At 33.9% G+C, this 18,662-nt stretch overlaps 2 protein-coding genes across 5 annotated transcripts in view; one reads left to right on the forward strand and one right to left on the reverse strand.

The window, feature by feature from the left end:
* Positions 1 to 10,544, forward strand: part of SELENOF (selenoprotein F) — a 40,731-nt gene extending 30,187 nt beyond the window's left edge. Inside the window, exons 3-5 of one of the 2 annotated variants that reach the window (XM_077120377.1) lie at positions 2,527 to 2,590; positions 8,347 to 8,396; positions 9,676 to 10,544. In XM_077120377.1, the coding sequence (XP_076976492.1) occupies positions 2,527 to 2,590; positions 8,347 to 8,396; positions 9,676 to 9,807 (246 nt within the window). In that variant the 3' untranslated portion in view covers positions 9,808 to 10,544. The remainder of the gene's footprint in view (positions 1 to 2,526; positions 2,591 to 8,346; positions 8,397 to 9,675) is intronic. The other variant, XM_077120378.1, reaches the window with a different exon arrangement.
* HS2ST1 (heparan sulfate 2-O-sulfotransferase 1) overlaps positions 1 to 18,662 on the reverse strand; it is a 310,493-nt gene that overhangs the window by 267,369 nt on the left and 24,462 nt on the right. The gene's annotated exons all lie outside the window — the stretch shown is intronic.

The following is an 18,662-nucleotide window of genomic DNA, read 5'->3' on the forward strand; positions in this document are numbered from 1 at the left end:
ACAGATGCTTTCCTACTAACATTGCAGGTCCATAAGTAAAATGCCAACTAGCATCACAAATTAATGCTTTCAGAATTTGATTTTAATAGTGGTTATGCAACTTTGAATTACATTTTCTTTTTTGATTACCCTAGACTGGAATTAAACAGTCTACTGTATAGTATGTCAAAAGAACTTGAATTTTTATTTATGTTATGAAAAAATGAGCATTTAATTATGTTAAGTGAATAATTCTTTTCAGCACCCATATATTGAGCAGTTATGTGTCTGGTTCTGGGGGAAATTAAGATAAATATGACATTTCCTGCCCAATCCAGTTAGAGAGTATTTACAGTACAAAGCAGAGTTCTGTAGAAGTTCACTAGGAAAGCCTCTGAGACTAGAAAATCAGTAAAAGGTTTCCTGGAGATCATATCTGAGCTGCCTATTCTTTTAAATAATATGTTTCTAATATTTTGAATTAGTAAGTTGGTGTTTTGTGGTACAGAGAAGTGCTTTCTATAGATGGGTTGCAAAAGTACTAGGATCCTGAGTCCTTCAGCCCTTGCGTCAGCCAGGTAGCGCCTGGAGAGAGCAGTTCCTCCAAGCTAGTCATTTTCAGCTACAAACATCCTCCTCCTTTTACTCCAATGGACCATAAGATTATCACCATTTTCCACATGTGTTATGAATGATATGAAGAATAATTTGGAAATAATGGTGTGGAAGATGCTGTTGTGTAAGGTAATGGAATCTTCATCAGGAGTTTCCAAGGGATACAAATTTGCCAATAAATGATAAATCTGATAAACAAGTTTTTAAATATTTTTCCTGGGCATTGTCTATTAAACTAAGATAAGCTAGTTTATCAGCTCTGTGGTAGTTAGATTCAGTTGTCAGCTTGGCCAGGTGAAGGCATCTAGTTCTGTTGCTGCGGACATGAGCCAATGGTACGTGAACCTCGTCTGTTGCTGATTACATCTGCAGTAGGCTAGGAGGCATGCCTGCTGCAGTGAATGATTTTTGACTTAATTGGCTGTTGCTTAAATGAGAGAACACAATTTAGCACAGCCCAAGCAGCTCGGCATACCTCATCTCAGCACTCGCAGCTCAGCCCAGGCCTTTGGAGATGCAGAAGGGAATCACCCCGGGGAAAGTTGTTGCAACTCAGAGGCCTGGAGAGAAGGCCAGCAGAGATTACCCTGAGCCTTCCCACATAAGAATGAATCCTCAGATGAAAGTTAGCTGCCTTTCCTCTGAAGAACTAACAAAATAAATCCCCTTTTATTGAAAACCAGTCCGTCTCTGGTGTGTTGCATTCCAGCAGCTAGCAAACTAGAACAAGCTAGTTTATATTTATTATATAAAATTAGATCAACTGAATCTTAAATTGTTGCTGGAAAGAACTTAGATCATCAAAGTTCTTAATCTAAAATATGTCATTGGTTTAGGGAATTAAAACTAAATTCCACTTAATTTTCAAAAGGATCTGTGACCCTCAAAAACTTAAGAACTATGAATCAACAAAATATTAAATGTTAAAAGTTAATCTTTTGAGTAGATAGAATTATGCTGATTTTAATTTGTACTTTGTACTTTTCTGTATTTTCTAAAGTACCTAAAATAAACAGGCATAGCACAATTTTAAAATTGAATAAATGTTATTTTAGAAGTCAAAAAGTAAAATCCATCTTTAGCTCTTAGACCTGCAAGTCTAAAAGCTAAGGAGAAATGGAGTAGATGTGCTCTAATTAAGAGCCTGCCTTTGCTTGGCCTCACAGCAATCCCACGTCATTATAAAAAGAATAGGTAGGCTCTGCAGATACGAAAAAGTGATGTTTACCGCTGAATACATTTCAGCTGAACTCATTGCAATAGAATATTTGCATTTGATTTTTTTATAATGAGCTTTTATTATAAAGAGACAGGCTCTGTAGCTAGAGAGGAAATATTTACTATTGAATCCCCTTCACCTGAATTTCATTAAAGGTAAATATTTGCATTTGCATTCCTTTTAATGAGATTTTACTGGTTTTCCTATATCTTTACATAGTACTTATTATAGTAATTAATTTTTAAAGAATTGGGCTTTCTTTTTAAAATAATTGGGTTTTCATTTTAATTTTAAAACATTGATCACTTATAATAAAAGCAACCAGAAAGAATTTACACTAAATATCTACTTTGAACAGACAAATGCATACTTGTATTGCTTATCACCCTTAAAAAAAAAGGGTAGGGAGTCTTTAAAATCTTATGGACCTTCTTAGACCACTATCCTGTTCAAGTTCCTTCGGTCATTTTGCCCAGATTTAGGAATGCTCCAAGTAGGAATTAAACACCTCTACCTGCATAAGCCACTTAATATCCTTTGGCCTCTGTTTCCTCTTCTTTTTGGACTAAAACTAGATGGTCCTATCCAGTCTGACATTTATTTGACTATACCTCTGTTTAACTGTAATTTTTATGCTGTAAAATTTGATATATATTTTATAAATACATTTAAAAGTTTATGTCCGTTTTTAATTCTTGTTTTTCATTTTGTAGCTGTATGCAGGAGCTATTCTTGAAGTCTGTGGATGAAAATTGGGGAGGTTCCCTCAAGTCCAAGGTATATAAATTTATATTAGTAAACTATCTTTTAATAATTTAAAATCTGCATCTCAAAAAATAGTTTCATTAACTATCCCCAGGAATATTTCTTTTTAGGGTTATGTTTTATTAGTAGTGTGTGATTTTTTTTTTAACATTTGTTTTTGTGAAGGTGAAATGTTAAAGTAATTGGTGAATACTAGATTACTTTACTTTAGGCAAGCCCAATATATGAAATTCACATTTTAGAAGAACGTATGAGGTGGTTATTTTCGTACAAGGAGAGCCTTTCCTATACCAGTTGTAAATGTAATCCTTTAAATAGCACACCATTCTTCCATATTTAAATGTGAATTGATTCATATTAAACTCCTAAGAAATAATTTTAAAGGAGAGTAAACCTGTACAAAATAACAAATCAGGAAGATATATAATTACCGTGGTATTCAGGGTATAGAAGAATTAAGGAGTAAACCATAGAAATATTTTGGAGGAGGAGTGGGCATGGTCCAGGAATGGAACCTGGGTCTCCCACATGGAAGGCGAGCATTCTACCACGAACCATCCATGCACCCTTCACGGGAGATTTTAAGAATAATTGTGAAAGTATTTTCTTTTACTTAACATCAAACAGTAACTGAGCTTTGTGTCACCAAGAAGGCATGGACTAAGGCTTTTCTGTTCTGTTCTTGCATATCACTTAAAAATCAGTTCTATGAAACTGAACTTGTCTGAAGGTAATGAAGCTTTTTTTTAACTGAAATGTATAACCTCTATATGCCTTCAAGTCTGCTTTGATTTCTGCTGACTCTTCTAAAATTTATTGCCTTTTTTTACCTAATAGTAAGATAATTTTTTGGATTTAGTATGTTATTATATTGCCTGTGTTAGTCATGCCTTTTATTCTGACCTAAAGTAGTTTATAATAAAATATTGCTCATTTTGGCACAGAAATGGAATAATCTTTTGACTTAAAAACATTTTATATGAGAGCCTCTAAGAAGATGCATACCTAATTAAATATATCCCTTGTTAGAATAAGCACTATTTTGATATAGCACAGAATGTAACTCTACTTCTGCTTGGGAAATTTTCTCTGTGGGTTTTTGCATCAAACATTTAAACTCAGAGTTGTACCACATTTGTTTAGCCTTTTTTATATAAGCTCTCTGAATGATATAGTATGATCATTCTTGTTCCTAAAAAGTTTTGGCATTTGCTTTTTAATTGTATTGATTATTCATATTTACTAAGTTATTTTATTAATAATATTTTTGTAACTTAGATTTTCATGAGGACCAAGAGTAGCTTTGATGTAACAATTAGCCCTCCTATTAGTGATTTCAAATTTTATTGCATCTGCAATAATGGTTTCTCAGGTTGATAGAGTGGTTAGTTTTTAAAAGCTTAGGTGTCATTTATCAGTCCTGAAATAGGGCTTAATTGTATGTACTTCTTACTTATATGGTTAAATTATCAAACCTTTTGGTGAATAATGTCGTTTCCTTTTAAGAATAGTTGTGTTTTTTTAACTCTATATAAATATTTAACTAAATACAAACAAAATTTCTAACAGTCCACACTTCAAATAGAAAGGCCTTAAACCCAACATTTCCAAAAATTTGAGTTAATCCTTTTCTCTGATATAAAACTATACCATCTTACTCCCTGTCTCCACAAGTGGCAGTATCGTCAGGCAAAAACATAAGCATAAACCCGAGAGTCATATTTAGTCTTGTTTTTTAACTTTATACCCAATTAGTCACCAAGGTGTATCTCTTTTTCCTCCTTGATAACTTTCAAATCTTATTCCCTTCTCCTTCCCTTTGCTTTTGATTCAAGCTCTTAGCATCTTTACCATAATGGATTCAGTTGCTTGTTATCTGATCTACCTGTGTCTGTTCCCTTCTCTTACTTTTATTGCCTCTTACATATATCTGCCCCAGAAAGACCTTTTTATAATGTGTATTTTATTATGTGGCTCCTTTGCTTAAAATATTTTATAGTTTCCTATCATATACACAATAAATATCAATTTCGGTAGCATTACCAGGATCTGCTGCAATGTGTATTTGCTTTTGTGGGTTCGCATCTCTTTTCCCCAAAGCAGCTATACAGAACTGTTTGCAGTTCTCTGACCTCTGTATCTCTCCACACACTGCGTGTTCTGCCTAACATGTGCCCGTTCATATATGTCCTGTGGTGAACTCAAAATTTTATTTCAGGCATTATTTTTGGACAAAATTGTTCACTCCCCTTTAGCTCCATAGCAAAATGTCATTCTGTCTTACAAGTACCATGTGGATCCATTGAATCCTTTTGTATACTTAAGGTATTTATGGAATCATTAATCATCAGATATCCCAACTATGCTTTAAAAAAAAGATTGAAATTATAAGAAGTATGATAAATAATAGTGAAATGAATCTTCACTATTACATCATTCTTCAGTAGCCTTATTGTGTTGCCCAATGTATAAAATAATCCAGATACACTATTGTTTGTTGTCTTTATTTTATTCATTGAATACATTTGAGAATTTGAAGTGTTTCACTTTCTGTCCATAATTGCAAAGAGAAGAAAATTGACCAAAAAAGTTTCATAATGATTAATGGATCAGAAAATGAGTGCAAAAGAAACAAATAGTTGCACTTTAAGCCTGCACTATCTAGTTAGGTTGCCATTAAACACATGTGCCTTTTTATATTAATTAAAATTAAATAACAGTCCACACTTTGAATAGAAAGGCCTTAAACCCAGCATTTCCAAAAATTTGAGTTAATCTTCTTCTCTGATAATATTTTGGTTATTACTGGAAGTACTAATGGACTGTGATGCTTTAGGCTTTAATGATGGTAAAATTGCTCATATAAGCAAATTGATCATTATAAGAGTGTAAAATCTCATTCCATAATATCCTGGATGAATTTTCTCAAAATCAAGAATCAATATATTTCCAAGGACAGAAATGAAATAAAGTATTTTCATTTAGGAAGAAATTTATCACAAGATATTTTGCAACAAGAATCTGGATCCCCACCATCAGAATTTCATAGCCTCAGAAGTAGTCGTTAAGATTCTCTGTCACATTAGTAGGAACAACATTTCCCTCAGAGTTACACAGCAGTTGCTGGCAAATATAATCTCACTTTTGGCAAGAGCTGATATTTGCCAAGCTCATTTTCGGATTTGTTCTTCTCAGAAACACTGTGATGTAGGCAGGGAAGTTTTTATGGACAAACAAGAAAAATGAGACTCAGCAAAGCGTTGCATTGCCCTAGAGCAGTGGTTCTCAAGGTGTGTATTCTGGACCAGCAACCTCAGCCTCACCGAGGAACTTGTTAGAAATACAGATCCTCAGGCCCCATCCAGACTTACTAACTCAGAAACTCTCATTTTTTGGGGCCCAGCAATTTATGTTCTAACGAGTCCTCTGGGTGATTCTGTTTGTGTGGTTAAGGCCACGAACCATTGCCCTGGAATATGTGGTTAATAAGTGGGCTAGTAAGACATGGATACCAACTTTCAATCCAAGTCTTCAGAGGACAGTGGGATTTGCATCCCTTCAAATGATTGAAAAATACTAAACTGAATTTATAAAAGGACAATAAAAATTTGAACGTAAGGAAGGCTGGCTTTAAGGCAGTGAGTTCCAAAGGATATGTTTTCATCTGTTTGTTTAATTATTTTCAAATAAATTAACTTTATGTAAAAAAAGAATCTGGACCACCCTATTTTGATTTTTTTTTAAAGTGACATGTTTTCAGCTTATTTGATGTTCATACACTAAAAGTTTTTTGATAGAGTTCATAAGTAGACAAATGCTGAAAGAAGCCATCAGTATTTCCAAAAGCATTACACTTTGACAAGGTAAGTGCAAAAACAACAACCAAAGGTCATAACATACTAGAGATGTATTTGAGATCTGGAATTATTGTTTACAACATAACTATATTCCGGATTTATGCATAACAGTTATGAGCATTTAGTTGTATTCAAAGTGCATTTGCCCATTTTGTTTACATTTACCTTCAAAACCAGGAAAATATGGAATAAATATTTGAATTTACTGTGTTTAAATTTTTATTAAAACTTCTAATAAAGTTGTTTTTTAACTTTCCCTTATTCTTTTGTAAAATTATTCATTAACATCATTTAAAAATATATAAAATAAAATTAAAAGACTACACTAGACTGAGATGGTAAATGGTGATGACTTTTTCCTGGTATACTGAGAATTAAATGTTCCAACTCTCCTCTTCCAGATTCGTTTAATGGGAACTAAAAAAAAATGCCTCTTAAAAAGTGTACTGTAAACATCTTTATTTGCTTTCTTCAAGTCATGGAGCTTGTAAAGTACATAAAATTTGATTACAGTGTAAATCTGTAATAATTAAATCAGGAATGCTATGAGTGACAATATTACATATTGAAATACTAGTCTTTTTACAAATGTTTTTAAAAACTCACTGATATGATTTTGATTATAATTTGTGAAACATGAGAATTTCCCCCCCTTGGTCATAACTGACCCAACTATATTTTTACACTGAGAAATTAAATACAATGCAAATTCATTAGTAAAAGTGGGACAAAAGAATTAGACTTAAAGAGCTATATATTTTTTCCTGGTTGGCTGAAAATATACTAGTAGCCTTTCTTAGAATTTTCACCAAACTTTTATGGTTTACTTTCTCCACCTAAACATTTCAAGTTGATTTTAGGTATTTTGACCATTATGATATGTCAAATTTTAGGAATAAACTGAAGTAGTAGGAGAAAAAAATCTTTTGTATCTTTTATAATTATTTCGAAGGAAGGATATCGTTTATGTTCAAGTATATATATAAATTCTCAGTTCTCATCAAATGCTACAACATAGTAGAATATTAGTTTTTTGAACTCAGAGTATTTATCTATTGTTAATTGACAGCTTTTTTTTTTTTTTTTTTACATGGGCAGGCACCGGGAAGTGAACGCAGTGGCAGGCGAGAATTCTGCCATTGAGCTACCATTGCACCCGACAGCACTGTTTTTATGACTTCCTTTTATCTTTTTATTTGTTGCAGACCTGTTTAATTAAATAGACTGTAGGTTTCTTGAAGTTAAAGAACCCAATTTCCTTATTTTCTCATTTAGCCTACCCTGGTGCCATGTACACTCAAATATTTAAGTTTCATTTACTACATGTAAAATGTGATTTGCTACTACAGGATTTCTAAAGATATCCCCCTCATTCAAAATTAGGCGTGTGTATCTATCTTTAGCAAAGAGAATAGAAAAGAACTGATGAAAATAGTCACTGGTGACTCATCTTCCTATACCCTTTAAATTTGTTCACTCATTCCAGTCTGGTTGAGAATGAAAAGTGTTCTAAACTCTGTTACAGATACAGAGAAGCATAAGAATAGTGATTTCCCAGAGAGCTTTCTTATGTAGTAGGGAAAGTAGATAGACACAATCACTATGTGTTGTTTTGCATTCTTACTGCCTCTGTGACTTGGGATATTAATAACCAGTGGAATAAATTGTACTTCCATATTTTACTTCTTTTAAACTGCCCTGACTATTTTTACATATACTATTAAAGATGAGCTTTGTTTAGTCTTTCCATCCAGAACATGGTTATATCTCTCCATCTATTCATTTCCTGGTTATTCTCTATAGGGCCTAACTGTTTTATTTCTTAAGTTATTTCTACTTTTGGTTTTGCTTTTATAGCTAGCTTGTGCCTGAAATTGAACATTTTCAATATTTTTTTCTTTTTTTCTTAAGCTTTTGTCAGGAGTGATAAACCCAAACTATTCAGAGGACTACAAATCAAGGCAAGTATGATTTTAATGGAATCTCTTTTTTTCCAGTGTTAGTTTTTCATTTCTTTTTGAATTAAAGTAAGTAAATATTTGAATATATAGATAATTTTTTAAAAAACAGTACATATAGCTCACCTTATATAGATAACATTTAAATATTAATGTTATTTTTGATTCATTAGCTGAAGGCCTATAATTTAGGAGGCAGCTTTTCCTAAAGCTTGGATTCTTTCTATGCTCAATGAGAATAGTGTATGTATTTTAGTTATTTTCAAATTACAGAACTTGCAGTTGATATGAGTGACAAAAAAACAAAAACTGAGATCCATATCCTAATGTTATTAATCAAGTGTCTGTCTAGCATGAGTAGCAAAAATGATAATTTAACTTTTTGATTTGGGTCTCAGGGTTAAAAGGTTTCCCAGCATTTGCTTCATAGCTAATGTTAGTGATTATTATCCTTCTTGGTCACCCAAAGCCCAGTGCCAGTAACAGTATATCTCTGAGGTCAGACATGCACAGATCTCAACTTACATATATAAACTCCACAAATGGGTTAAGAATGTACCAATAGTAAATACATCAGCACTTGCCTCCACCTGAAGTGTTCTGAAAACTAGAAAAATGAAGTATAATTGTTGAGTTTGAGCACCCTTCATCGTCACTACTACATTTAGTTCTGCCTAATTTTAAATGGAAGCTGTGATCTCTTAATGAATTGTATCATCTTTGTTGTCACATTTACCCAGAGTTAGAATTTCTCAGAGCTGTCTAGAGATATACTAGGCCCAACTAGTAGGTCTGAAGTTTCAAGAATCCAGCCCAATTCTTGACTGATTATACTCCATTGTGGAATTCTGAGTCTGAATGCACAGCCTATTTCAGTATTGCTTTAATACCATCATTGTCTCTTGTGAATTATTTTGAACTTGTCTGTCTCCTCCATTAGATTTTTTTTTCTTTATAGAGAACTTGTGGGTTTACAAAACAATCATGCATAATTGATTGCATGAGATTTTAAGCTCTTTTGAAACTTTGAGGGTTTCATGTATAAATAAAATAATTATTTTTTTAATTCCATTATAAGCTTAAATCCAATGTAATTTTTTAATTCTCATATTTGAGAATTAAATTTTTTCCAAAAACTTCCTTTAATACATGTTGATTCTGGTGTTATGTCTGAAAGCTTTTAAAAATTACTGTTGAATTTAATTAAGCTGGGATGATTTGGTTGGACTGAGAAAGCTCTTTTGAAACAGAAGATAATGAAGACGTCCCTCTTCTTTTGCAGTATGTTCGTGGTTCAGACCCTGTGCTAAAGCTTTTGGACGACAATGGGAACATTGCTGAAGAATTGAGCATCCTCAAATGGAACACAGACAGCGTAGAAGAATTCCTCAGTGAAAAGTTGGAACGCTTATAAATCTTGCTTAAATTTTCTCCTCTTCTTTTGTTATCTTCTCAAATGAAATATTGCAGCATGTAAAAAAATCAGTTTTTTGCTTTCTTGCACTGAACAGTCTTTTACTGTGAGGCATTCTGTCAGCTTCTAACATCTAATTAGAAGCTGAAATGGCAGCACAGACCATGATATCTAATAAGTTGGCAAGCTTAACAAATCCAATTTTTTATAAAGTTCCATCCTCCTTCATTTGTTGATACCACTAACAAAATCCTTTTAAAAGACTTGTGGTTAATTATGAAAATGACAGTTTGTGATAATTGGTCCAGTTTTACAAACAACGGATTTTTAAATTTAAGGGATTAGTAAGAGATAATTACTATTCCTTGTGCTGTTTGCTCTTTGAAAGTAATGGCAGAAAACTACAAAGCAAATAGGATACACCGAGCCTCAACAGTTTGTCTGCTCCTCAGTTCTCTTGTATTTTTGTATTATCCAGTTTCTTCTTAATAGAAATGTATTTATAGTTTATCATGAAAAAGTATGTAGTTTCATTATTGTGAAACAGTCAGGATCTACGTGAGAGTGAAACATTCACAGAGATTTGTGTTAATGAAGACTACACAGAAAACCTTTTAAGGGTTTGTGTGGATCTGATATTTAACAAATTTTTGTGTTGTACACTCTTGCAGAAAAATGAATTTTAAAAGGATCATTTGTAAGACCAAAATATAAATAAAAGTTTTCAAAAATCTGAATTTGAAGTTTTTCTATTTTGTCTTTTCATGGTTCAGAATGATCTCATTGCATTTTTTCATTTTCTTATGTCTTTTTTTAGCCAAATTTATTTAAAATGTTTCATCACTTCATATTATTGGTAACTGCTTAATATTTGTGTAGTGATTTTTAATATTTAAGTTTGCATTTATGATCACGTTTTCATTGGTTTCTTATAATAAGGAATACCTCTTTTAATATAGATTATTTATGAGCTGTTAAAAATGCTGATTTTCTCTTTTGTTCAGCCTTCTATTTGGTCAAAGTAACATCTTCATAGAGGTGTTTCACTAAGATTTAACATTCATCCAGTGACTTCTAGGGCATTTAAAGCTCTTACTAGCTTATCTAATTACTATATCAACTTAGTCTCAGGATAAATTCTTATAATCTGAAGACTTTCCTAAATGCTAATTTTGAGTTAAAATCCAATATATGTAAATATCAGTGTTTGATATTTGGGAAGCTTTAAATGCAACTGTACCAGAAGATGTTTGTAAAATATTTGTTTTTAATAGGGATCAATTAGCTCTATTAGCAGTTTCTATCAGGTAATACTACTTGAAAAGTCTGTTTTTAAAGTAAGCAAGAGCAGGAAAAAACTGTGGGCAATTTGGCTAATCAAGATAGAATGATGTGAGAAATCCCAGCAAACAGCTATGGTCTATTTCTGATCATCCATAGTAATGGAGAAGACCTTCATTTTTGTATTACAAAGTACTAGTTGTTATTATTTCAGGACAAGATTGAATTAAAGCCAGTCACGGACTCGGATAAACAGTAAAAAGGGAGTCACCATTATATGCATTATAGTGAGAAAGAAGGGATGAAATATCAACACTTCTAAGATTGGCATGAACAAGTAAATTGGACTGTTTTCTGGCCAGGAAGAGCCAGTTAAATGAATATCTGGCACTGAGTTTTTTTTTTGTTTGGTTTTTTGTTTGGTTTTTTTTAAGTGAAGAGAGGGCTAAAAAAAATCTATTACATTCAATTATTATTATAAGGGATTAAAAGAGGCGGAAGAATCTTAGTGCTTGAAATTCTCAAATTAATGAATAAAAATGTTTCTACCAAACCTCACTATTTTAATTAGGAGATTGACATTCATTTAGACTGCATTTCACCAGTTCCAGTCAAAGAACAGCTAAAAACTTTTCAAAGAAACAAAACCACTGATTACCAAGAAACTGCTATAAATACTGATCTAAAAAGAACTATTTTGTAGCCAAATTCTGACATTTGATTGAGCTTATTCAAATTCACAAATATGGGTATGTAGTAGTCATCTGATATTTGTGGATTTGCTCTCCACTATCAAAATTATATATTAGTTAAAACTTTACACAGTTAATTTATAAATTTCTGAGTTTGACAAAACTTCTTATAAGGGGCTATGAGAAGTACTGATTTCCTGTTCAAAGACAATTTGAGCCTTGAAAGCCATTCTAAAAATTTGTAAAATGCAGAAAATACTTTTCAAAGCATATACTGCAAAATTTTAAGTCAAATTTGGCAGCAGGTAGTATGTGAAAACCTGTCTATAGATGCATAGAAGGTAGGAATACAGATTCCAGATAAGAGCACAATTAGGTAAGTATTTCTTTTCCTTGGGGTTTATACCTTTTAGTTACATTCTGTGATGGCAGAGGACTTTTGTGAGGAAGGGGGAAGAGGGTATACGCTTGTGATAAAAAAAACTCAAAATAGACTTCTTCTGGTTAGAAATAAACATTTTGTCTTTCAACTGGCCCTTGGCCCAGGAATGATTAGTATGAAACATGGGTATTCGGAAACACTGAAGAAAAACTTCAGACCCAGGCTAAGGATAATTATCTTAAGCCTATAAAAATTAGTTCTTTCCTTTAACCACTCCTGAAATACACTGTTCTTGTGTTTATCCAGCATTATAAAGAGATATATATTAGACCTTTAAATTCAAAACATTTTTAAAAACCATTTGGTACAAAAACTTTTTAGCATCTTTATGAAATATGTCTCATAAAATTCACCCATTAGTCTATATAATTCAGTAGTTTTTAGCATTTTCACAGAATTTTACAACCATCCCCATAATCTAAGTTTAGAATATTTTCATTACCCCAAAAAGAAACCCCTTCGCCTTTTGTACTCTCCTCATTCCCCACTCCTCCAGCTCTAGGCAACCACTAACCTACTCTCTGCTGCCAGTGCGCTGCATATTCTGCACATTTCATATAAATGGAACACATGATCCTTTGTTGCAGGCTCCTTTCACTTAGCCTCATGTTTTTTTGTTTGATTTTGTATGCTGTATGGCAGGGGTTACATTTTATTCTTTATTATATGAGTATATTGCAGTACCATTTGTTGAATTTTTTGTTTTTTTTTTGTTGTTTACTTGTTGGGGGGGGGGTGCATAGGCCAGGAATCGAACCCAGGTCTCCCTCATGGTAGCCTAATGTTTTAAGGTTCATCTATGTTGTAACATTTATCAGTACGTCATTTCTTTTTATGGTTGAATAATATTCCATTGTACAGATATGCCACATTTTATTTGTCCATTCATCAGTTGTTGAACATTTGTGTTTTGAACAATTGTCTCCAGTTTTTGGCTCTTATGAATAATGCTGCCATATACATTGATGTACGTTTTCACATGGAGATGTTTGCATTTCTCTTAGATATTTACCCAGAATTAGAATAGCTTACTCTTATGTTAACTCTAACTTTTTGAGGAACTGACAAACTTTTCCAAATCAGTTACACCATTTTACAGTCCCTCCAGCAGTGAATGAAGGTTCCAATTTCTGCACAGTCTAAAGTTTCTTGATATCTCATTAAGAGTATTGAGATGTGTTAAGCACTCTGCCGTTTCACACAGTGTTCTTTAGACTGCTATTCTTTTTTATTCTTTTTTTATGGTATAAATCTCTTGATTTTAGCTGCCTCTTCTACCTGTCTTTACTGGATTTTAACTCAATTTTCCTCTTCCTGCTGCTTCAGTCTTGGGAACAGCCGACAATGACCCTAAATCATATTCTAGTGTGAAAGGCAACCATTAAACAAATGAGAACACCAGTCATAATTGTGGTTAAAAAAAAAAGCAATGAAGAAAATAATGTTCTAGGAGATAATTACAGAAGAGACAAATGAATTTAGGAGTTAAAGGATCTCTGAAGATGTAACATTTAACTGAAGTCTAAAAGATGAGCAGGAATTATCCATTTAAAGACTGAATGAAAATGTCTACCAAGTCAAAGGCAAGAGTATGTGCAAAGGCCTGACTTTACAAACTGACAGAAAGCCAGTTGTGTTTGGAACCTGATGAGCCATGGGGTAAGGTAGTTGGAAAAATAAAGGTGGGAAGTTAAGCAAGTTCCTGCCATCTTAAGAATTTAATTTTAAGTTGTTTTTCGAATAAAACCAGGAAAGTACAAATAATAGGAATAATAATCCAATTTGATTTCAGAAGGTCAACTCTAAAGGTCATGAACAATCAGCAAATATTCCATTATGCCTATGTAAATACAAGCCCTTTATCTAGTGACTTCACTAATGACTCTAGGAACTTCTTGAGTATAGTTTGCTTTTTTAAACTAATCATCAATTTGCTTTGAAAACAAAAAAAGAGAAGCATAAATGTTAAGTTTTATGAGACTCCAATGTTCATTTGTATAGACTCAAAAGATTCTTAGAATTTTCACTAGTGTGAATTAAAAGGTAATGTCTGACACTACACTCAGATACTCCTCCTGCCCTATCTTTTAGCTGAGTACTAATCTCAACTTGGCCTGTGAAAGTATTGGGGTCCAGCCCTGGAACCAGTTGATTCCATATCTAGGACAGTCTTCCTGTCCCCATCCCCACGGTAACTCATACCAGGATCTTGGTGCTGAGTTTTGCTTCCTACATCCAGACTTCACCAACTGCCTAATTCCTGTTACCTGATGTCTCATATCCTAAATACCCTAATGACCCACTGGACCACACTTATTTGCTATTCCTGATTTTGAAATGATCCTAGCTTCCTAGACTGAATTGTGGTCCTGTTTCTTCCTGGGTTGATGTCTTGATACTGGCATGTAGCCCAAACTCTGATCTGATTTCTGTTTTCCTGCCAAGTCTGAATAATGACGCAAATCCATCTGCTTTAAATCCATACATCTCATCATCTTAGCCTGACAATCTAGAACTCTTAAGCTTGGAACCACATCAATATTACATGGTTCTTCCCCATATGGAATGAAGCCCTGTTCTACCCTTTACTTATCTACTCAGTATCAGCCAGATCTTACCCTATAGACCCAGCCCAGATCTCAACCAAGCCTCTTCTAATCTAGTCTGTCCCACTGTTCTGGTTACCTATTGCTGCATACCAAACCATCCTAAAATTTAATGGTTTAATAAAACAACAGTTATTTATTTTGCTCACAAATCTGTAATTCAGGCCAGGTACAGTGAAAATGACTCCTCTCTGCTCTGCAAGGTGTCGCCTTGAGCAGCTCAACTGGAGCTAGAAGATGCACTTACAAGTTAGCTCATTCATTCAGCTAGCAAATGGACACTGGCTCTCCATTGGACAGTTTCCATATAATATGTCTGAGTTCCAAAAGCAAGCATCCCTTAGAATGCTTAGGAAAGTGGGTGCTTCCAATTCCTTAGGGTCTGGGCTCAGAAACAGCACAGGGTCACTTTTACCACATTTTATGGATCAAGCACTTACAGAACCAAGATACAGAGGGAGAGAACACAGACTCAGTAGAGAAATGTTGAAGTTTGGAACCATGTTTTTAAACCACCACACATATTCATCTAGCCAATGCATTGGATGGCTTTTGTTTCCTTTGTTTTTTCTTTTGCCTTGAGGGGCTTCAGGCTTGGTCTTGAGCAGTATGAAAGGGCTATTTGAGAAATTCTGAATTGCCACAAGTGCTTCTAGGTCTGTCAACTGTTGAAGCAGAACAGACCTAGGAACAATCTAAGTAGGAACCAGAACTTGCCTCCCAGACTACTCTGCCAAGGTAATTTTCAAAGCAACTTGGAAGATCTCAAAGTTTGCTTCACACAAGACACTCCCAACCTTAAAGCAGTGCTGGCAGAGGACACCTACCTGCCCACTCTTGCAACACATCAATAATTTTGTATATCTGGCCATCATATTTGTAATAAATTCATAAGTATGATGGTTAGGTTTGATACCTTAATACTCCCTCTTGCAATATTCTGTACATTGATGATAAAATTTCACTTGTAAAGATTTGCAAGGAAAAGATCAACTTCAGTCTGGACTATTGTAGGCTTTATAAACAATCTATGTTCAGAGATTGTCAGTCTGTGATAATACAGTTTTAACAAAATTTTGACAGGCTTCACAGCCATGTAGCCAAGTGCCTTTGTCATGGTAGTGGTGTTTTCCTCATTAGCAGTAAAATATGAGATTGTGTTTATATTTAACTGTATATACCATCAAAACTGATTAAATGAGTCATCTAGCACTGTTTATGAAGAAAGATTTAACAATGTAAAAGGAATTGTAAAAGGAAGTCATATTTTGAGTATAAACAATGGTGTTGATTGGTTCAGAAGTTTCTGAAAGGCAGAACAATAGTGGGGAAAAACTGCTTTGTAATAGATTTGCAAACAGACGTGAAAAGTTATTGGATAATAAACCAGCGTAGCTCTGGAAGAAATACATCTTATCAAATTAATGCAGTCTTCTTTGACAGAGTTATTGGCATATTAGAACAGGGGGAAATGATGGATGTAATCTGTCTTCAGTGTAGCCAGGTATTTTATCCTATTTGACATTAGATAGTTCATTATAAACTAGAAAAATTTTATCTAATACCCCAGTTCTTAAGTGGGTGTATTTGAAAATGCTGGAGGATTGTTCTCATTAGCAACATAGAGCAAAGCAAGTAGCATCTTCAGGTTTCCATTATGTTGCTAGAATCATGATACTTGACAGTGAGTAGCCAAGAGGGAAAAAAGGGTACCAACAATTAGAGATTATCTTATTCTCTGTCATTTTTTTCCATTAGCACTTGATTTTATAGTTTCCTTTATAAATTTGCTCTAGCACCTAGTGCCAGTCATCTATTATAAAGATAGCCTCTCTGTCCTCTTTCCTCTCTTTTTTAAAATTGTTATTGTTATAACATTCATGCAATATATTTTCCTATTTTTACCACTTTCAAGTATACAATTAGTGTTAAGTACATTCACAATGTTGTGCTATCATCACCGCCATTCATTACCAAAACTTTTCCATTGCCCCAAACAAAAACTATACCAACCAAACAATAGCTACCATTTCCCACCCCGACTCCCACCCCTACCCTTGCCCCTGGTAACTTCTAATTTTTTAATATGAATTTGCATATTCTAATATTTTGTATAAGTGGGCTCATACAGTTTTTGTCCCATTGTGTGATTTATTTCATTGAACATGACATCTTCATGGTCCATCCATGTTGTAGAATGTATCAACTTCATTCCTTTTTACAGCTGAATAGTATTCCATTGTATGCATATACCACATGTTGTTTATACATCTGTTGAGGGACACTTGAGTTGCTTCCACCTTTTGGCTATTGTGAATAACACTGCTATAGATATCAGTGTACAAATATCTGTTTGAGTCCCTGCTTTGAATTCTTTTGGGTATATACCTATGTTTTAGTTAGGGTTCTCTAGAGAAACAGGATCTACAGGAAATATCTGTAAAAATAAAATTTATGAAAGTGTCTCGGGTTACTGTGGGAACACAAAGTCCAAAATCTGTAGGGCAGGCTGGGAAGCTGACAACTCCGATGGAGGGTGTGGGCGAACTCCACAGGAGAGGCTCATTGGCCAAAGCAGGGAGAGAGCCTGTCTCTTCTGAATCCTCCTTAAAAGGCTTCCCGTGATTAGATTAAGCATCATTTATTGCAGAAGACACTCCCCTTGGCTGATTACAAATGGAATCAGCTATGGATGCAGCCGACGTGATCATAATTTAATTCTATGAAATGTCCTCATAGCAACAGACAGGCCAGCACTTGCCCAACCAACCAAACAGGTACCACCACCTGACCAAGTTGGCACATGAACCTGACCATGACAACCTAGAAATGGGATTGTTGGATCATAGGATAATTCTACACTTAACTTTCTGAAGAACAACCAAGCTGTTTTCCAGAACAGCTGCACCATTTTACATGTTACTATGTTATATTACCACCGACAATGTGTAAGTATTCCTATTTTTCCCCATGCTCACCAGCCCTTGTTATTTTGTTTCTTAGATAGCCATTCTAGTGGGTGTAAAGTGTTATCTCATTGTGGTTTTAATTTGCATTTCCCTAATGGCTAATGATATTGAGCATCTTTTGATGTGCCTGCTGGCCATTTGTATATTTTCTTTGGAAAAATGACTTTTCAAGTCTGTTGTCCATTTTTTAACAGGATTTTTTATCTTTTTCTTGAAGAATTGTAAGTATTCTTTATATATTTAGGATATTAAAACCAGATATATTGTTACCAAATACTTTCTCCTGTTCTGTAGGTTGTCTTTTCACTTTCTTGATAATATCCTTTGATACACAAAACTTTTTAATTTAGATGAAGACCCATTAATCTTTTTTTTTTCATTTATTGCTCATGCTTTTGGTGTAAAGTCTAAGAATCCATTGCCTAACACAAGGAATAAAGATATTCCCCTACATTTTCTAGGCGTTTTATAATTTTAGATCTTATGTTGGGGTCTTTGATTCATTTTCAACTAATTTTTATATATGGTGTAAGGTAGGGGTCCACTTTCATTCTTTTGCATATGGATATCCAGTTTTCCCAGCACTACTTGTTGAAGATGCGGTGATTTTTCCATAAAGCAGACTCTTTTCAAAAGCTAATTGGCAACATGGAGAATTTCATTGGTAACAGAGACCATCAGGAGATAGAAATAGGGTAAAATATTGGGTAGTTGGAGCTGAAGGGATATAGACTGCAACATGACTGAATGTTAAAACTCAGAAATGGACAGCACAATTCTACCTAACTGTAATACAATTATGTTAAAACAATGAAGCTGAATGTGAGAATAATAGAGGGAGAAGGGCTGGGGGCACAAATGAAAT

This window comes from Tamandua tetradactyla, chromosome 11 (assembly GCF_023851605.1).
Source record: "Tamandua tetradactyla isolate mTamTet1 chromosome 11, mTamTet1.pri, whole genome shotgun sequence".
Taxonomy (NCBI): Eukaryota; Metazoa; Chordata; class Mammalia; order Pilosa; family Myrmecophagidae; genus Tamandua; species Tamandua tetradactyla.